Source organism: Hetaerina americana, unplaced genomic scaffold (genome assembly GCF_022747635.1).
Source record: "Hetaerina americana unplaced genomic scaffold, ioHetAmer1.1.p SCAF_112, whole genome shotgun sequence".
NCBI classification, from domain to species: domain Eukaryota; kingdom Metazoa; phylum Arthropoda; class Insecta; order Odonata; family Calopterygidae; genus Hetaerina; species Hetaerina americana.
In genome coordinates, this window is record NW_027286204.1 from 691,531 (window position 1) to 713,505 (window position 21,975).

Consider the following 21,975-nt stretch of genomic DNA (forward strand, 5'->3'; position numbering starts at 1 on the left):
TGAAAATAAAATTCTGACTTTTGAACTCCAACTAGTGAGCATACGCCTATATTATGATGGTGAGTATAATCATGCCAGTACTAAGCAGGAATAGAGGAATATGATTTTTTCAAGAACTGAAATTAGGAATCAATAGAAAACTATTGAACGAGCATTATGAAAGGAGTTCCGATTTGAGATTTTAAAAAAAGTTTGTAGCCACCTAATACAGTGGTGGTCCTTTTCATAATATTGCCGCCAGAGCTCATCGATAGTAGTATCAACGGAGACCGAGGCATGCGCTTCGCTGCAGATACCGAACACAGTTGTGCGGTGTCCTGTCTTACCAGTGGAAATCAAGACCCATGAAAAGACATATAAATTGCGGATGATAGTAGGCAATATTAATGCAGTAAATGCTATCGTGAACTTTAATTACAGTTCGAATTTTTTAAATTAAGAAACAACGGTTCAGCCACGTAAATCTCAAGTGACTTTTAATAATTTCGCTGTCCCAGGCAAAACGGTGATATTGCTGCGTTACAGACCAATCAGCAAAGCTGTTGTCTGCTGATTCAGTAGGCATATACGTTACATTCTCCACATTCCTATCGATATCAAGGAACAGCATTGCGCGTATAGCGCCATCCCTAGAATAACAAACGAATCGTGGCCACGTCATTTATGCCATATTGAGTGCTTAGTGGTAGGTCGCCGTTCTTACTAAAATGAATATATTTCGGCTACTTGGCGATCTCTCCCATCTACTTGCAATTATCATATTGCTGTTGAAGATATGGAAGACTCGATCATGTGCAGGTAACTCAAAATATATACGATCTAACATGAAATTCATTGCATTAGCCGGTCCCAGATAGTCATTTGTTACTGATACCGTCGCTTTTGTTTGACAATATTCAATATAAAATGAATATATTTGCCTATTTTGTGAGTTTTTAGAATAATTAGAGCGAATGATTAATTGTTTGCCTCTACGTTGTAACCTTGTGCCTCGAAGAGTCAATTTTATTCAATCGGAAACATGGAGCCAATGTACGATAATGAACTTGTTTCCAGTGAATGGTTGCCTTTATATCCATTTTTTTTAATTATTGGTGAAAATAGTATTATAATATGAATTTAAATGTTCACTATTGGTCATTTATTTCTCAGGGATATCAGGAAAGTCACAAATTCTCTTTGCCATAGTCTACACAACAAGGTACTTGGACTTAGTCACGACGTTCATCTCAGTATATAATACGATAATGAAAATCGTATTCATTGCCACTTCTTATGGAACGCTATATTTAATGTATGTGAAGTTCAAGGCCACTTATGATCATAATCATGACACCTTCAGGTAAATCGCTCGGAATGCTCGTTTATTGGACAACACTTAGTATATCATAGTTCTGTGTATGTAATTATATCTTTTCTCATTACAGGATTGAATTCTTGATTATCCCCGCCGTCGCATTGTCATTTTTGATAAACCACGACTTTTTTCTCTTGGAGGTAATGTATAATGAGCATACCTATTCAATAAAGAACTTTGAATGCGTGGCATTAATAATTGCTATCCGAACATTTTTTTCCAAATCAGAATCATTTTATGTTTTATAATATCGTTGTTTTGGTGTCATTATATTGTGAACGATGTTAAAATAAGGACTTTGCAATTCGTGCCGTAAAGTTTCATGTTGTTGCATTGTATTAAGGTGTATCTATGCGGGTTTTAAATGTGGGTGTTAGTAATGGAAAAGTCGCGTTACTGCGGAATTATTGCAAGATAAGAGGTCATCAACATCAGAGGTCAATAACCTGCGAATGTCCCCCAATATGCTTCAATCCTAAATGTGCTCGAGATCTTGTAAATTAGCGTCTTGCAGGAGGTTTTAATTGAAAGGGTGCGATGCACGAACGTCTCAGATTTCAGCATTGATACTGCATTCGGTTGCTTGAGAAAATAGTTCTAGCTTATTTCATTGCGATTTATGGATTCTGAAATGAGAACTGTAATCGGTGATTCCTAGTTATCGTAGTCTGTAATACTTTTCAGTAGACTATTGTTTTGTTTGCATCCTAGTATGTAGATATGAGTAAGGGACTCCCCTCAATATTTGCAAGTTCCAATGCTTCATTTCTGTTTTAAACTTGTTTCTTTAGTTTGACACTCATAACCCAAAAGTGGAGCTAAATATGAGGAGCATAACTTTTATAACTGATAGTAAGTTGTATCATTATCAATGAGCGTCATGGCTCAACATTTAAATGAAATATGCGGCCACCTACAGTAATGATGTGGACCAATATTTTTATACTTTAATTTTTTCAAGTGAGTCCTTATAGGCTGTTTTGTGTGGAAATATTTCGTCGAAAGCCAATTCTTTCATTATCATCAGTGTATGCATTATGCAGTTTATGCATTATGTAATGTATTATGTTGACATTTCTTTTTAATTAGAAATATTAAAGCTCTGCCTTTCAGCTTCAATCTAAGTTTGTTGTAATTGATTATTTAATCATGATATGGGATAGTGATGCATTTTAATTGTGTCTATGGCATGTGGAAAACTCACTAAACAGTGCAACAGTTATTAACTCTGAAGAGAGGAAGTAATTTTAATAAAATAATACGGAGGCAAGGACACAATTGATCTGAATGTAAATGATCTGTATTACATATTTGCCGATGAAAGGATGCAGAGTATTGTTGCAAGCTATATTAGATTTCTTTCGTTGTCATTATTTCTCTTAAGGGTGGACAATTCTACATTTTGGTGTTTTTTATGCAGTAGGATTTTCATCCCGTTAGCTTGTTGTTATTTATACTGCGGCGTGCTAATTTGCCACGGCTACATCAAATACTGATGTAATGTGTGATCTTTCTATTTCTAGATTCTGTGGACTTTTAGTATTTATTTGGAGTCTGTGGCCATCCTGCCGCAGCTATTTCTAGTGTCAAAAACCGGAGAAGCCGAAAGCATTACATCGCATTACCTGTTTGCCCTGGGATCTTACAGGGCATTGTACGTTCTCAACTGGATTTATCGTTACTACTCAGAAGAGCACTACGATCTCATAGCTATAGTGGCTGGAGTGGTTCAGACAGTGCTCTATTGTGACTTCTTCTACCTTTATATTACAAAAGGTAGGGATAAGAGTTTTTAATTAATCAAATCATCTTACTTTCCTATGAAGGCACCATTAAAAGTATTCTTTCCTTAGTACAGTTACTGTAATTCTACTTCTGGCTTACTCTGCTTTCTAAGTTGATCACTGATTTGGTACCAAAAATCTTATTGTAGGCTTAAAATTTGTTACGTTTAAGTTTTGTCATTTTCAACTAATTTAACAAATTGTAGAAGCTCAAAGAGTCATGTTGCTCCCTTCTATTTTAAGATTGCATTGAGTATTAACAGTTATTAATTATATGAAATTTGAAGTTGCATTTGTAAGTGGCCAGAGAAAATCCTTCCATATTATTTAGTTTAACATGTTTGGACCAATAATTTTAATATTTTTTCTTCTCCATCTTCTATTTTGTTATTGTAGTCGTCAATGTAACTATGACTTAAAATATTTGCAGTCATTGGTATAAAATTTTGTTTAATATGGTCTAATTAAGTGTTACAAAGTTCTTCCTGTCACGAGAAAATATACAGTGGGTCCTCACTTTATCATATTAATCTATTCTATGCAGCAAGTCATAGAGTAAACACTTTGATTTCCTGTAAATTGTTCTATCTGATTCCTTTGGTTCTAAAAATACTTATGTGAATGTTGAACTGAATATTTCAAATTATTAAAAATTGTGGGGGAGGTAACTCAGTGGTGACCAAAATAATGCGTACTTAATAAGCAATGTCATGGAAATGTCTGCTTTTGATGACTGGCTAATTGTCACGTCTTCCAGCCCATCTTGCAGGTGACCCAGAAACAGCCCCAGCTAAGCATGGCAAAAGTTATCTCATGCGTTTCGGTCATCATGTTCATGAGACATTAATATGGTGATTTTTATGGTCATCCTCATAGCATTGCTCTTGAAACACACACTGCAAGGCATCAGCATTAACGATCACAAAGCTGAAGCTTGTATTACTTGTTACGATGAAAAATTAATAACGATTAGCTATAAGTAAATAATTCATAATTGAGTGGAGTCAGGGGTGACTACCCCATGTCAACAGCCAGCCGACCATAGTGTGTCATCCGCTCTCTTCCCCATTTAGGAATAGGCGTTGCATTTTTGTAAAAATGCAGGAACTCATTATAACCCTTAAGTGGAAAATGCAAAAAAATATGTTATCTGTGTGGAGCAGGTAAGGGAAAGAAATAGGAGCTTATGCTTTGAAGGAAAGAAGGATTTTCTCTTTGTGACTAAGTTGCGCAGCTATGTATCCAGAATTCATCATCCTTGACCCACTCAATACTGTCATCTCCATCTGATCTCCACTAATACATTCTCACTAATGTCTGACGTGGTGCTATAAAAGTGGCAGCATCAGTGCAGAGGAATACATCTGTGATATATCTTATTCCCAAAGAGACGGATGATTGCATGCCCTGGATCTGTCTCGCAAACACCCATGTCTTGGAAGCTTGGAGCTTCCCATTGTTACGATTAAGAAACAATGTAAGCTCATAAAAACTGTTGTTCATGATGAAGAATAATTTTCTACTAATATTTGACATTGATCACCACGAACACAAATCTTCACTCTCTCAAAATGTTTAATTCCTGGCATTTGAGTTGAGTTTTCATTATGTCATGATGCTCAAAGACACAGTGTTTATGGTGCATGGGTAGGCACGAGCGATGTGCAATGTTGAGGGCATCATTTACACACACGAGTGCTGGTCAGCTGCTGCAGCAAAAGCAGTGCGTTTCCATTATGTAGTGGTGCGAGTAGAAGAACGGTGAACAAAGCGTATTTTCTCTCATGCGATATCAAATTTAAAATTGTGCTCCATCCTAATGTTTAAAAGTTTCTTTGCATTTTGTATAGAATCTTAATGTTGTGAACACATGATAAAGTGAAGACCCAGTATGTACCATTATCATTTGATTTTGTTCCCAACTGGTCACCATTTCTAAATTGCATGTTTGAATTGATTATTTGATAAGTTTATGTTTGCATGTCACCTTAAGATCTTAAAATTAATTGAAATTATTCTTAATGGCTCACCAATTTGTGCATCATCATCTACATTAACTACGTACACTATTACCTTTGAAAATATAAAGTATTCATTATGGCTTTTGCGATGACTATTAACCCCTTTTGGTACGTGTTGTTCTTCCACAGTGCTGAAGGGTAAGAAGTTGCAGTTGCCTGCTTAAGTTCCAGATTTAACAGAACGAGAAACTCTAAAAATATATGTAAATAAGTGAAACAAATTGTGTGTGTGTGCGCATGGGCTTCTGGGAATGAACTCTGTGGTTTCTCATCTGTTGGTGGAGTGGATGGAGGCAGCGGCGGAAGAGTGGGGAGGGGGGAATGTGTGCGACAGTTTGTTCGGCACTCACTAATGGCCATTCTGAAATTCCCACACTGGGAAGAGGCGTACTTACGCCCTTGGCGAAGAGTGGACATCGGCACCAATTGCATTTTTTCATGCCAAATGTTTGGGAGATAAAAGATGTCTTCCAACGAAGTCCATTTGTAGAGTAGCGAGGGTTTGTTATGTTAGCTAAGGTGTCGAGTGAGTTACGCCAATCTTCTAGACTCAAGGGGAGCATTGATCATTCAGTCAAGGGAAGGAATGGTGAAGAACACTGTAATTTGATTTCCTTGATCAAATTTTAGTTACACTGATTAACACATGCTGTAGACATTTTTTTTCATTCTTTTGACAAGTAACTTCTCAAGAACTAAATGGACAGTATTTGTTGCATTTTTTTTTTGGTTCAACGGTGCAGAGTCATTGCTCTTTGCTGGTCACCCAGTTAACACAGCATAAGGAAGAGTCAGCAATATCATCTTTGACCTTGAATGATCTTTGCAACCTCCACCAATGGGAATTCACACAGGTTTAATTCAGAAACCGGAGTGGCCAAGCACAATGTGTACTTGAGGGATGATTCGAAAAAGCTAATGAACAAGCACGAGTGTGGGGACGTCATTGGAATATTATAAAACCAATAGGAATAATAATGCTCCAGTAAACAACCAAACCAAAGGGTTCATTTGCTATTTTTGAATCACATGGTTCCATATTTTGGTGCAAGGGCCTTCGCGTCCTTTGTGCCAACATATTTGAGAAATTTTACAGTGCTAGTGTGAATATAAGGTATGCATGCTGTGAAATATACTGCATGCGATTAAACTAGAAATTAGGATGTGGTATATGATTACTGCATAAGTTATAAACACACTGATCTTCAGTCACTTTTGTAATTATATAATTAACTAAGAATTCATTCAACCATTAAGTAAATTGCTTCATATTTGCTTAAGAAATAATTGTATTCCATTTTGTCTGCTGTCGAATATTTGTTTCTTTTAAAATTTTTTGTAAGGAGAATTGACCAGACGGCAAGCCGCTCTTACATGGGTGGGCTGCTTGAAAGATTACGCGCTGTTTTCTGTAAGGATATTTATGTAAGAATAAATTGTTTTGTATGACAAGTTCAATTAACATTAAGAGACTTTTGGGTGCTTCTCAGTAGTTTTTCAGCAGTCTCCTCATGTGCGATTTCAAATCCGTAATATGCAGCTGCTCCTGAAATTTTAGGATACAAATGACAATGTAAACAAGGCAATACGATTGGTGAATCATTAAAAGGTTGGTTCAGTTGCTTCACAAATTTAAGAATCAAAGTCTCGTATTGTTAAACAGTACCTTCAGAGTTGTGTCCCTGCTCCTCAAACCAATAATTCCATTCTTTAAAGTCGATTCATTCATTACTATTGTGTAAGGGATACCCATTTCATCATTCCTGGAAAAGAAAGTCATCAACAATTGCCCATAGAGTTTGTTCAAATAGCTTAACACATTGTTAGAAACATGTAGATGTACATTCAAATGATGTTGACGTAACTGTAAAGCTGCTGCTGTGGAAGTAATTTCCATTGCAAGAGCTGGAGCATGCAAAACTTAATGAATAACAATGGGTGAGATTATGCACTAGGATACACATTCGATCGAAGAGTTTTATTTTTGCAGACAGGTAAGGGGCTGAACAATTTCAGAGAATTAAATGGCAATATGCATGGAGAGAATCACTTTCATTAGAACTAGAACTGTATGTTCCAGTTTCATAATTTTCTGTTTCAACTGTAATTGTTACAATCATGGAGCTGTTAGTAGCACTGCCTCTGGCATCAGTAATTTCACGAATTTTGATTTGTCGATCGTTTAGGAGGAAATCACTTCCACTGGATATCCCAAATGATATTCATCAATTGCCGATTTATGGCCATATTTGAACTCATTTACCCCATTGTAAACAGTCACAAACACAGGAGCAGTAGGGGACATGTACTTCATTCAACTCAGCTTTGTTCTCAAATGGTTCTAAGCCTTTTAAATGGTGTTTAATCACCACACTAAACTCATTTTTTTTTCAGTTTCTCTAAATAAACAAAAGTTTGTTGTTTGTTCAATTGACTATGAAAATGAAACCATGTGGTTGATACAACTGAAACTTAAAACAGCAGTATAGTGAAAGATGATGCTTGCTAAAAGCAAACCTTATGCCATACTACGGAGGCCTTCTCTTGGGTTTTCTAATGACTTACTGAAGGATCCTCATATATATTAACTTATCTAGGATGTGGTAGGCTTCTGGTGTTTTTAATGTTATATTTGCAGATGATCACTATTTAGTCAACAAGGGACTGTAAAAACAATTTCAGAGCGTAAAAATCATTCGCCTTGACTGGGATTCGAACCCAGATCCCTCAATATCCGGTCGAGTGCTTTAGCCACTTAAGCTACCGAGGCGTCCTCTTAAACTCTGAAATTGACTCCATTGATGACTCCGTTAAAAGTTACTGTTGCGGCATCTCCCGCAGTTTCTTTGGAATTTGTCAAAGGGACTGTAGTTGTTAGTACAGGTATATTCTATGATATCTTTAGAATGAAGATTAATTTTATTGGTACCCTACTGACATTACCTAGTTTCCTAAAAAACAAAACTGACATCAAGCAGTACAATAAACCCTTCAATCCCACAAACTTATCTTCATTTTGTCCAACATCCCTATTACTTCCCCTTCCTTGCTTGCCCAACATTCTCCCCTCTATGACAGTCTTTAACACTACAATGTCTTTCAATATGCCCTGCATCTATTTTTCCTGTCTCCGTTCTCCCAACAATCCCCTCTCCTCACCCACCACCTCCCCATTTTGTTTTATTTTCTGTCCATTCCACCTTCTCCACACCACATTCCAAAAGCCTCTAATCTACATCCATCCTCCTGCTTCAGTGACCATGTTTTTATTCTTTGCTTTACACAGCACACTAGATGCTAGAAGTCTTTTGAGCAAATATGTTCTAGTTGTATATCATCACTAATCTTGGTGGAAACATTCATCACCTTAGGTCACACTCTTCAGCATCTGGTATTTTCATCCATTCAAGGTATTCTACCTATAAAAGATAGATATTGGGTGCTCCCTAACAACTATTTACTTCTACTAATCATGGGAACTTCTTCTGATTTGCCCTACAATATGCATGCATATTAAAACCACGTAGATTACTCATTTTATTGCGGCTTACTCTGCGGGCAAGTTTGCACACACAGTCATATAACTAACCTTTTCCAGTGTGATTCGATTTGCTAGAATTATGACTGATTCAAATCTAAAAAATAATGATGTAGATCTGTATATCCATAGATAACATGAACAGGGAAGGTGTTAATATGAGCAGACATTGCTACTTAAGACTTGGCCTTTGGAGTCTAGAGGAAGATGAGCATGGCTCTGAGACTGCTGAGATGTGGTTGTGGAGAGCGAGAGCAATTGAGCAAGGGAGGAGCAAACTGAGTGGTGAGGGAGTGAGCGTAATACGGAGAGGGCAAGAAGAGAGGAAGATGGATGTTAGGTAATTTAGGCATTAGAAACCTTCATGCGCAAGAGGAAGAAATGATTTTGTGGGCAGAGGAAGTTTGAAGCATGAGAAGTCTTAAAATTTTTAAATTACTAATATTTTTTATTCATCCTGTCAAAAAAACAGACCAATAAATGAAAGACTTAAGAAAAACTGAATGATATCCATTTATAATTCTCGAGTAAAAATTAATATTTATGTAGCGCTACTGATATGGTAAGAGCAGGCATACTTAATAATATGTTCACACATGTGGCTTTTTTCACTTTAAATGTTTCAATGACGCTCGTCTTTCTAGCAGAGCAGAAGATTGTGACCCATTAAAATGCATTGGTTATTAAATTCCAATAATTACCTCAAGTGTTGGGCCTCTAGGGATTTTTTGGTTAAATCTTGAGGCAAAAGAACTGAAATTCCAATTCTTCTTAGCTGCCTTGTCAGATAAGATGCCAGATCATTTAAATCTTCTACCAGAGTTGAATCTGTAAGTCGAAACATTGGTGAATTCAACATTTTGAAAAATGTTTGCATTTGCTGTTTATTTGCATATTAGAATGAATGAGTCAATAATGACCAATTGGGCATTTGACAATGCACACTTACTTGATGATGAGGCAGAGAAGCTTGCTTTATATGGAGCTAGTCTGCGGTGCAGATGCAGAGTAAGCCGTGTGTTATTTTCCTTGGAATTGGAGCCAGTTTTGGAGTGGGAAGGAGAAAGTCTCTCTCCATAGGCATCGCAAAGAAATGCTAGCACTGCTCCATCTAATGTAGCCGCACATTCAATCACATGAGGGAGTATACTCCGCCTTCCATCTTTCATCTGCAAATCAAATATTCCCATTTGTATCAGACTTCCTTTGAATTGTAAAATTACTGTCATATAACTAGATAAACTACAACTGTCTCAAATTGTGTGTATGATGTGATCCTTATTTTGCAGAAGAAATTTGTTTTCAGTGGAAAACAGTCTAGGTAATCTGAATTCATTAATGGAGGAGTAAATTGGTTTAAAAAGTATTTAAATTTGGCTAGTAAATTTTCCAATATTTTTCTGTCAAATTAAATTACAAATTTTTATTCACATAAGTATTTAAATATTGAATAATAAGCATCGATGTACGTGATGTGCATGGTTTGCTTACACTCTTTTTGTCCTTGTGTAACATCGCAAATAATGTATCCATTAATCTTTCTAGCCCCTTTCTGTACCCTTCACTTGGGTGTCTTGCGTGTTTGCCTATTGGAGTTGATGGCAAATTACAAAGGATTGGCATTCCGTAATGGCCCAGGAGAGAGTGACACTTGCATATTTGCAGGTTCTTACCCTCTTCATTCCCAGAAAATATCTCTTCAATCATTCGGAAATGTGACCCTACAGAAATACATTTCGGACTAAATTTTAGTTAGGTTAGCTAAAAAACTATTGAATCCTATATTTTCACACCCTTGATGTAAATTTACTATATTATCATCATTATTTTGTTAAGAATACAAATTTCCATCAAAATAAAATTCACTAAAATCCAGCAAAGATGGGGCAATAGGGATTTATTAGCATTGAGGAATGGACAAAATGTATGGCTTTCCACTGCCACGGCTTGCTAGCCCACAACAAGAAACTGCAATTTACAGGCACAGAGTATATGTCTTCTGTGATTTAGATTCAAATAACTAATGTAAAATTCACTCATTCAACACTTTTTACTTTTTAAATGATGCTCCGCCCTAAATTCTTTCACAAATGGAAGTAACATGCTGCTGCGATGAGCCATGGCTGATCCTTGCCATTCTCTTCAAATGGTAGCTTCTTCTTTCCCCATCCGCCGATGTGATTTGAGCACTTAAGTACATATTTCAGACCTCTATTTGCCCAGGGTATATTCATGTGTCATGAGTGAATTTGAAATGCAAATTTGTTTATTGTGTCAGCACAACATAATTCCTGCCATTTCAAGGTCCCTTAAACAATAACCAAAATATGTAGTTACTAACATATTTATAAATACCAATGCTAGACCATCCTTGAACACGTGATTAGTTGGCGGTACACGCAATTTTTACGAACAATGAAAACTTCCTTAATTCATAATGCATGTATACTTGATAGGATCATGAGCAATTGCAGAACTGCAATGATTCAATGATAATGCCGTCCTTGTCAAAAAAATCTCGGTACATACTGCTTGCAGTAGTATCGTAAATGTTGACAATATTATTTAAGTAAAAGTAAACAATATTTAGGAAAGGAGTTACCATCTTATGTATTGTGCCAAGCTTTAGGAGTTCAAATGCTGTGAATATATTCATTGAGTGACATTTATTACACATGTCTTCAATTTAAAGTATGTAAGCGATTTTCTTCACAAGAAAAGAAGAACCAATTGTCTTGGAAAGGTTTACGTTAATTCCCAAGCATGAATTGATTAACAGAACATTATTACATGTAATCTGCAGCGTGTCTGTTTATAATTGGTTCCACTTATTCTTTGAGGAATAACATGATAAAATAACAGTGAACACACTTGGCATGATTAGAAACTCATGGAGAGGAAAAAGGACACATCAGGGAGAGGAGCCACAATTTTGAATTGGAGGAGCAGCGCAGGTGTTCAAAATATTTATTAAACCAAGGAATTACCACGTCTGAAAAGTCACAATATAGAATACATTCATTTTTCGTCATCACTGTGAGATATTTTCATTATTGAATGAAGCCAGTTCGTTAGTTGAACCCTGTGAGTGCAATAGGTTCTCCGTCATTGTCTTCACCCACAATACTTGAAATGGTATGAAAGTTAGATAATGTGATATCTTAGGATTAGAGGAAACTCTACTTCCATTAAGAAACAATGCAGAGGTTGAAAAAAAAATATTGATACACATAAAAATTGGATCTCTCATCTATGGGAGCCATCAATTACGTGAAGGATTTACCCTCTGAAATAAAATCAGCTGCTTTGACTTAAATCATAAGAGGGTTTAAAAAAACTGTTTAAGTAGTTCATATTGAAACATGCCTAAAAGCACAATTAGATGATGTTCAGAAACAAAATTAATGTGCATACCTCCATAACTGTGTCTCAAGTATGAGCAAGTAAATAAATCTTATAGATTTGTTATCTCCGGCATAACTTTTTGGAATTTACATAATATATCGAAATGAAATTATTGACTACGTAATTCCACACTAAGTGATAGTATTATAAAGTCAATAAATTCATTTCATTTAAAAATCTTTTAAATATTTGATAAATAATATTTTGATAGTGGGAGATGGTGTATCATTCTATGATATCTATATTGCCACAGAAAATAAACTTTCATAACATGAAGTATTTAACAAGTTGAGCAAAGCAGATTGTAACAAAGCCGCACAATATACAAAATGGGGTGATTCTAAATTGTTTGCAATGTTGCATATAGGTTTGGATCATCACTTTTTTCAACAAAGGAGAAATTGGAATTTCAACATAATTATCTATCGTGACACAAATGAATACCAACAACAATCTCAGGATGTCTTAAGACTGAATCGAGCCATGATGGCTCCATTCAGTCTTAAGACATCCTGTGGGTGTGGAGGCTGAAGTTGAGCATGGGCAGAGATCACACTTAATACTAGAGTATGACTGCAGGCCTGATGCTCCTTTGGTCCAGAGTTAGTTAGCTCTGGGTATCCCTGAGACTGAGTGATCGCATGGAAGGTGCATACAAGGAAGGCTACCCTTCCTCAGCTAATGCATGCTCCAGAAATGATATTCCTATGGAAGACTAACTTTGAGAAATACTGCAGGGAAGTTACATTCTCTGTTTCAGCATGCCACGCCCAAGAGAACATTCAATCAGGCTCAATGAAAGGCATTAATTCAATGCAGACTGTGTGTGCATAGCATTACTAAACTAGCAGTATTATATCTTGGGTTAAAGATGACATAATTTTTAATGACAGCGCAGAAATTGTCATTTAAAAAGAATGAAGAGTAAATTGCTGGTAAATATATAACAATTAATTCTACCAATGTTTTGGAAATATAATCATACAGTTACACTGAAAATTAATAATTTCATTGGGATAGAGGTATGAAAAAAGTAATGCAAAAAGATATTACAGGAGTTTTTCGTTGCTCAAACCAACTTGTTCGGATTTACAATTCTGCAATGTGTGTAAACACTGCTTTGGCATCATCATCAACATACTTTGCTGGAAATAAATAGGCATGATGTTGGGCTGCTCTAAGATTGATTAAATCATAACTTTGCAGTAATTCTAAATACATATATGAATGCAATATTGGTCAGCATTTAAAATTTATTTATCATAATGTGATTGTTTTATGAGCAAAATTTTACATAGTGCAGGCAATAGTTGTGGTTTTACTAAAAGAGCTGCAGTTTGAATGAGGGCATAAGGTGTCTCCTGAGACATCTAGATGAGTTATGGTTCTTCGGGCATGGATTCATACGGCCTCCCAAAGCACCTCTTACACCTCTTGGCTGGGAACAATTCGGACATTCCATAAGTAATGACGTTATGAGAGCCAAAGAACTCTCACATATTGTATTATATCAAAGATATAATTCAGCTGTTGCAAAAAGGCACACTGGTCACAGCCAAAAATGCAAGGAACATATTCCACTGCAAAAATGTACCTTATTCACAGTTTACACTAGAATCACCTCAAACTGTTTCCTTGTCACGTCATCTAGCTCATAAAATGGTTTTTCTCCTCGGAGACAGATGGCCTCCAGGCATTCCATACCCCAAGGGTATTCGGCTCTGATCATCACTGAGTCTCCCATTGGCTGACTTTTCACATCCGTCAGCATATAGCGCCCAGGTGACCCTGAAAACTTAAGAGAAATAACTTACTCGAGGATTTCAGCTATTTGTATCATTTTATTTGATGACCTACTGAAATAAGCAACGACTGCAACATTCAATTACACTTCTGGCTTAACACAATTTGCTCATATAACACTGCAGATTAATTACAGACTAACTTGCATAAGATTACACTACTTCTCTGTTGATACCTGGTTGGATGAAGCTTTCAATCAAATTCTTTAATCTGCAGCTTTAGCTGAGGAGTGTGAAATAGCTGTAATTAATTTTCAATTTATTCGTAGGGTGGCAGCCTATTAAGACTTTTCATTTGAATGCAATTTACAATTCACTCTTGAATGTATTAATGTACTCGTAGAATAAAAATTTTATACCAGAATGAATTATACTTTTTCATTTAAAAATTAGAGAATATTTGCCTAGTTGCCCCTTTAATATTGATCGGAAAGAAAAGGGTCCCCAGTCTCCACCAAAGTTATCATTCAATGTTAGCTGCGACATTGAATCGTCATCATGAAAACAATGCCATCCAAATGTTATATCTGTGCATGAAAGTCATTTTCTTTCCCTTGGCCACTTTCAAATAGAAAGCAATACCATTCCTTTTTCCAAATGAGCTTTTTTCACATTCTCTCATGTAATTGTGGTGATCCCATTGACTTGGTATTCTAATGGACAACATTTAAGCCTTGAGAAGTTAAATAATCATTCTCAGTTGACAGACTGGATAAACCATGAAGATTTTGCTGAGATACCATCAATGATCTCGCAACGGTCTAATGTTAAATGCAATTTTTACATGAAAATTTGTCAGTAATAACCACTCAGTAGGCTCAAAAGATGTACACACAAATTAGGCTTAACTTTAACCATTAACTTGTACACTGGTTGTCCATCGCTGGTAGACTCAACGAGCAGATTCATGAACACCCTTGCTTTACGGCTAGCCCTGCACACAACACATTTTCATTTTTACCATATACATTTAATTTTTATTGAATCCTTTACATTCATTATTTCTACTGCTGCTATATAAATCATATGCTTTCAATAGTCACCGTTAAATGGTTTTATTTGTGATTTGCCAAATACATAAACCAAAATATATCATGCCACTTCCATGAATGACACCAAAGATGTGTTGGACACATCACAGGGCCATTCCATATTGGTTCAACCAAGCCATAACACACATTACATCAGTTTTCGGCGAATCTTCTGCACCCAACAGTCTACCGCATTCCCCTATTTACATGTACAGTCGAAAAATATTTATATACTCATCATTTCTCTACCACAGATGTTTGAGTTTATACAAGTGTTCTTGGGTAGCTTGCATGGCACTCAATGTAATCTCTGAAAAGTCCCCTCTACTGAAATTTTCCGGTGGAAACTTTTAATTTTTTCAAAGATAAGGTATTCTGGAACAATAGTAACTCTAATTTGATTGGTGTCAGACCTTTCTCCACCATGCTTTCCTTTTCCGCTGCCAATGGTTGAAAGCTTGAGCTGCATTTGTGGGGTGAGTGAATAAATACAATCTAAGAGATGTATATCTCTCAGGATGAAAGTAGGCACTCCCAGCTGCCTTCCTGCCCTCAAACAAGATGGTATCAGTCTTGGAGATCAATGTCTCTGCTTTGCTCTGAGAAATACCAAATGGCAGTTTATCGCAGCACAGTTGTTTTGCATAGATGAAGGCATCCTTGATTGCTAAAATGAAGAAAAATTTTCACTACAGATTCCACTTCGTTTTCTACAAAAAAATTGTCAATGTAAGTGCCTTATGTAAAATCATCAGCCCTGATTTTATATTTAAAATAACTCTGCATTATTCAGTTTTCCCTATTTACATTCTGATGAAAGCAGCAAGAAGGGGTTTTTTGTGCCAATAATAATTATCACTCGAAACAGAACTGACCAATTTATTTCGTACACCATTAACTGGTTAATTGAGGTCAACTATGGTTGCATCGTATGCAAGCTCGATCAAAGTTTGTCTTACCTTCAAAAGTGTCTCCATTCTCAGGTGAAGAAAATGGCAAAAAATTCTCTTCTGCATTCACTACATTGCCTAAAAACCACTCTTGAAAAATGTTATTTCTAAGCAATTCGCCTGGGGGACCGTAATTGTACCCTGACACAACACGTTCTGCTGAATTCGAAATAACAGGTTTAAAGAAGTAATGCTTTCCACAGAGATTTAAAATACTTGGTAATTGGCCTATCATAATTCGCTTTTTATGGAGAATACTGTGTTCACCATCTCCACAGCTCTACCGGTTCATGAGAGATACATGTAACTCAATGTATAGTTATTTACAAATGCGCCGCTACACGGTATTGCGATGTTCTTCTAATATTGGCCTGCTAGGAGTAACAGGAATATTTCCCGGGGGTGCCACAAAATACTCTTCCTCGACAACAGCAGCGTTCGTCATTACACTTTCACGACAGTGGACATCGACAACTTGGTCATTCCTCAGGTATATACTCCTAAAAAATATTGAATATATGCATCACATCAAAGTTTGGGATATTAATACCAAAATTATGTTTCCATCGCTACATACCTATCTTTTAAAACGGAAACCATAGGCTCCACATCATTAGTATTTACATGAGATATCCGGTCGGCGAACTCAATCGCTGATTGCAGCCTCTCGATCCCCTTCTTGTTCGCAAAATCTACCAGCGAAACTCTCTCTAAGTGATCGACTATTTCTTGAGTGATCACTGCGGTCTTTTTTTGGGACCCTTTCGAAAAATACGCACAGCGACGACAGCTCCAAATCACATTGCATACAAAGCAAACCGGGAGTAAGGGCAGGGGCTGAGAAGCTCGAAGAGCTTTGACAAGCATTACCCAATACGAAATATTCAACGAAATATTCAGAACTATGCAGCGAAAATATTTATAACGCAAGTATTTTCTGGCCGTAAACACTTATGAGCGCAATCTTCAAAACTAACGCATATTACGATTCGTTCGTCACTTTTCAAAGGTTGGAGTCAACACTTGCCGGTTCTTGGCGCGGATTAGGTTAGCTATAGCTTTCTTGCAAGTTAGAGGACAAACGCGATTTTAAGTGAAGCGTATACAATAAAAAGTAAAGATTAAAATATTCAAATTAACTAGCCGCTTAAAATAATTGTTCTCACTGTATAGTATTAATAGTTAAATTGTATTGATAAAATGGATATGTTCAGAGGTAGATTTTGAAGAACCAATCTTGTTAATTTCACATAACCAGTATTAACTCAACCGTTCTAGTTATTTTTAATGCAAAATAATATTGTTCGACACACTCATACTTAGGTTAATGATTTGGATGCGCCAGATGAAACCACCGACATTTTCAAATTGCTGCCGTATTGAAAATATAGCCTGGCGAAATGACGACTTACAATAGTATCCATAATTACTTCGAGCTGATAGTCTCAATTCGGACGGTACCATGCGGTGCGCGGTAATGATCCCTTGATGGTATTACGAAATATTAAAAATAGCGTATATGGGAAAACATTTCTGGTTTGATACGGACTGGCGGCATTCCTCTGCTGGAATATAATCTCATTTTCTTCGTTGATAAATGATTAATACTTAATATCTCATTGCTTGGGTTCGTCATTCATAACTTCCCAATTACTGACGAAGCATATTTGACATTTTTACGAAAAGAGTGATATTGCCAAAGGAGCGACTAGCAGCGCCAATACATTTGAAAAAGACTGCATGAAGAGGGAGATGAATTGGAAAAAGTAAAAAGAGCCGCGTGGAATTGGCGAGGCTGTAAATATCGCGAATATCACTGCGTTCGTACTTCGTTAAATTTATCAGCTTAAGCCTCCAATTGTCAAAACAGTTATATTTCTCAATTTTATTGAACATTAGTAGAGATATTTCAATTTATGTGAAGGATTAAACACGAATTGGCGAAGTTGTGATTTTCGAAAAGGATAATACTAAAGCCCTAAGTATATCCAACTTGCTATTGCTACTTCCGACGAAATAAATTCGTTGAGAAGGAAAGAAAACAAAAAGAATAAAAACATCCCTTTTTATTCCATTTTGGCAATTATAATTTACAATCCGTTTGGAAACTTTCGGTCGATGCCGTGGCAGCTATAAAAATCAACTAAAAGTTGTTTCAAAAGTGTTGGCAAAACAAATAGAAGTATTCATTCAAGGCAGGTTTCCTTTTTACATGCAGATAGGAAAAAGTTGTCTCCACATTTATTCTTCGAATATACCATGTTTATTTGAAGGAATACCTTTCTTATATATATATATATATATATATATATATATATATATATATATATATATATATATATATATATATATATATATATATATGTTTATGATGCAATTATAAGCTATTACACTTAACTGAACTTGGCCCACGACGAGCTAGCCCACGACTATGCACCGGCCGTTGGAGCTCTGGATTTTTCAGTCATACCAACGTAAATATTTTTGCAAGACATAACTAAGTAAATCCCCTAAACCATTGCAATAATCCGACTACAACGGACACACTAAACTCAGTGATACTCCCTGTAACCACTTGCAATTGTAAGACCGGGATGATATATGTAGTAAACGATATAGGGCCCTAGAAAGATCTCTACACTGAAGTTAGCCCAAGCGGGAAGTCGTCTTTCATATCAAAAACTATGAGGTCCTAACGAAAACGTTTTCGACAATATCTCCTGAACTAAAGAAGTACTTTTCTTGAAAATCACCAAAAACACTCGGCAATCCCTGCTCTATCACAGCATAGGCATAAAACCCACATCCATAGGCTAATGTAGCATCCAGGGCCCAGTGCAGTCCAAAGGGTCGCCCTTTCATACCAAAAATAAGAAATTACTTAACAATATCTACTAAACTAGAACATTTATTTCTCTAAATTTCACAATACACATTAGGCTACACATGTACTTCAAGCAGTCTTTCGCTTACCCCATGCTCCTGGCCTAGTTTAGTAACCAGGGCCATATAACCTCACCTCGGTCGTAATCTCACACGAAAAAACAAAAAGTACTTCATAATATCTCCTAAACTAGAACATTTTTTTCTCTAATTTTCACAATACACATTAGGCTACACATGTACTTCAAGCAGTTTTTCGCTTACCCCATGCTCCTGGCCTAGTTTAGTAACCAGGGCCCAATAACCTCACATCGGTCGTCATCTCACACGAGAAAACACAAAGTACTTCACAATATCTCCTAAACTAGAACATTTTTTTCTCTAATTTTCACAATACACATTAGGCTACACATGTACTTTCAGCAGTCTTTCGCTTACCCCATGCTCCTGGCCTAGTATAGTAGCCAGGGCCGATTAAAAGTGACTACGAAACGACACTGAACTTGGCCCACGGCAAAGGGTTATCTCAGCTGATTTTCTAAGAATTTCAAAATATCTCCTTAACTAGAACATTTTTTTCTCTAATTTTCACCATACACCCTAAGCTAAACATGTACTTCAAGCAGTCTTTCGCTTACCCCATGCTCCTGGCCTAGTTTAGTAACCAGGGACCAATTACCTCACCTCAGTCGTCATCTCACACGAAAAAACACAAAGTACTTCACAATATCTCCTAAACTAGAACATTTTTTTCTCCAAATTTCACAATACACATTAGGCTACACATGTACTTCAAGCAGTCTTTCGCTTACCCCATGCTCCTGGCCAAGTTTAGTAACCAGGGCCCAATAACCTCACATCGGTCGTCATCTCACACGAGAAAACACAAAGTACTTCACAATATCTCCTAAACTAGAACATTTTTTTCTCTAATTTTCACAATACACATTAGGCTACACATGTACTTTCAGCAGTTTTTCGCTTACCCCATGCTCCTGGCCTAGTTTAGTAGCCAGGGCCGATTAAAAGTGACTACGACACGACACTGAACTTGGCCCACGGCAAAGGGTTATCTCCGCTGATTTTCTAAGCATTTCAAAATATCTCCTTAACTAGAACATTTTTTTCTCTAATTTTCACCATACACCCTAAGCTAAACATGTACTTCAAGCAGTCTTTCGCTTACCCCATGCTCCTGGCCTAGTTTAGTAACCAGGGCCCGATAAAAACACCTCGGTCGTCATCTCACACGAAAAAACACAAAGTACTTCACAATATCTCCTAAACTAGAACATTTTTTTCTCCAAATTTCACAATACACATTAGGCTACACATGTCCTTCAAGCAGTTTTTCGCTTACCCCATGCTCCTGGCCTAGTTTAGTAACCAGGGCCCAATTACCTCACCTCCGTCGTCATCTCACACGAAAAAACACGAAGTACTTCGGAATATCTCCTAAACTAGAACATATTTTTCTCTAATTTTCACAATACACCCTAGGCTATACATGTACTTTCAGCAGTCTTTCGCTTACCACATGCTCCTGGCCTAGTTTAGTAGCCAGGGCCGATTAAAAGTGACTACGACACGACACTGAACTTGGCCCACGGCAAAGGGTTATCTCCGCTGATTTTCTAAGAATTTCAAAATATCTCCTTAACTATAACATTTTTTTCTCTAATTTTCACCATACACCCTAAGCTAAACATGTACTTCAAGCAGTCTTTCGCTTACCCCATGCTCCTGGCCTAGTTTAGTAACCAGGGCCCGATAAAAACACCTCGGTCGTCATCTCACACGAAAAAACACAAAGTACTTCACAATATCTCCTAAACTAGAACATTTTTTTCTCCAAATTTCACAATAAACATTAGGCTACACATGTACTTTCAGCAGTCTTTCGCTTACTCCATACTCCTGGCCTAGTTTAGTAACCAGGGCCCAATAACCTCACCTCGGTGGTCATCTCACACGAGAAAACACAAAGTACTTCACAATATCTCCTAAACTAGAACATTTTTTTCTCTAATCTTCATAATACACATTAGGCTACACATGTACTTTCAGCAGTCTTTCGCTTACCCCATGCTCCTGGCCTAGTTTAGTAGCCAGGGCCGATTAAAAGTGACTACGACACGACACTGAACTTGGCCCACGGCAAAGGGTTATCTCCGCTGATTTTCTAAGAATTTCAAAATATCTCCTTAACTAGAACATTTTTTTCTCTAATTTTCACCATACACCCTAAGCTAAACATGTACTTCAAGCAGTCTTTCGCTTACCCCATGCTCCTGGCCTAGTTTAGTAACCAGGGCCCGATAAAAACACCTCGGTCGTCATCTCACACGAAAAAACACAAAGTACTTCACAATATCTCCTAAACTAGAACATTTTTTTCTCCAAATTTCACAATACACATTAGGCTACACATGTACTTCAAGCAGTCTTTCGCTTACCCCATGCTCCTGGCCTAGTTTAGTAACCAGGGCCCAATTACCTCACCTCCGTCGTCATCTCACACGAAAAAACACGAAGTACTTCGGAATATCTCCTAAACTAGAACATATTTTTCTCTAATTTTCACAATACACCCTAGGCTATACATGTACTTTCAGCAGTCTTTCGCTTACCCCATGCTCCTGGCCTAGTTTAGTAGCCAGGGCCGATTAAAAGTGCTACGACACGACACTGAACTTGGCCCACGGCAAAGGGTTATCTCCGCTGATTTTCTAAGAATTTCAAAATATCTCCTTAACTAGAACATTTTTTTCTCTAATTTTCACCATACACCCTAAGCTAAACATGTACTTCAAGCAGTCTTTCGCTTACCCCATGCTCCTGGCCTAGTTTAGTAACCAGGGCCCGATAAAAACACCTCGGTCGTCATCTCACACGAAAAAACACAAAGTACATCACAATATCTCCTTAACTAGAACATTTTTTTCTCTAATTTTCACCATACACCCTGAGCTACACAAGTACTTCAAGCAGTCTTTCGCTTACCCCATGCTCCTGGCCTAGTTTAGTAACCAGGGCCCGATAAAAACACCTCGGTCGTCATCTCACACGAAAAAACACAAAGTACTTCACAATATCTCCTAAACTAGAACATTTTTTTCTCCAAATTTCACAATACACATTAGGCTACACATGTACTTTCAGCAGTCTTTCGCTTACTCCATACTCCTGGCTTAGTTTAGTAAC

General features: G+C 36.9%; 3 protein-coding genes across 4 annotated transcripts; 1 reads left to right on the forward strand and 2 right to left on the reverse strand.

Annotated features, from left to right (window-relative positions):
* The first annotated feature begins 310 nt into the window (after nucleotides 1-310).
* Nucleotides 311-6,630, forward strand: KdelR (ER lumen protein-retaining receptor). Its single transcript, XM_071582458.1, has 5 exons — nucleotides 311-798; nucleotides 1,153-1,342; nucleotides 1,428-1,497; nucleotides 2,881-3,133; nucleotides 5,292-6,630. Exons 1-5 carry the CDS (start codon nucleotides 708-710, stop codon nucleotides 5,324-5,326), a joined length of 639 nt encoding a protein of 212 aa, XP_071438559.1. The 5' UTR covers nucleotides 311-707; the 3' UTR covers nucleotides 5,327-6,630.
* On the reverse strand, nucleotides 6,606-16,123 carry PolG2 (DNA polymerase subunit gamma-2, mitochondrial). 2 transcript variants are annotated; one of them, XM_071582456.1, is made up of 7 exons: nucleotides 15,898-16,123; nucleotides 15,352-15,605; nucleotides 13,727-13,900; nucleotides 9,650-9,869; nucleotides 9,402-9,528; nucleotides 6,829-6,925; nucleotides 6,606-6,708 (listed from the first exon to the last, which is right to left on the reverse strand). In XM_071582456.1, the coding sequence occupies exons 1-7, from the start codon at nucleotides 16,121-16,123 to the stop codon at nucleotides 6,649-6,651; spliced, it is 1,158 nt and encodes a 385-aa protein (XP_071438557.1). In that variant the 3' UTR covers nucleotides 6,606-6,648. The 2 variants fall into 2 exon arrangements, with proteins under 2 accessions (XP_071438557.1, XP_071438558.1); XM_071582457.1 differs by lacking the exon at nucleotides 15,898-16,123 and having other exon boundaries at nucleotides 13,727-13,893; nucleotides 15,352-15,475.
* A 102-nt stretch (nucleotides 16,124-16,225) lies between these two features.
* GatC (glutamyl-tRNA(Gln) amidotransferase subunit C, mitochondrial) lies at nucleotides 16,226-16,842 on the reverse strand. The gene is made up of 2 exons (XM_071582459.1): nucleotides 16,466-16,842; nucleotides 16,226-16,388 (listed from the first exon to the last, which is right to left on the reverse strand). The coding sequence occupies exons 1-2, from the start codon at nucleotides 16,753-16,755 to the stop codon at nucleotides 16,226-16,228; spliced, it is 453 nt and encodes a 150-aa protein (XP_071438560.1). The 5' UTR covers nucleotides 16,756-16,842.
* Between the last annotated feature and the right edge of the window lie 5,133 nt (nucleotides 16,843-21,975).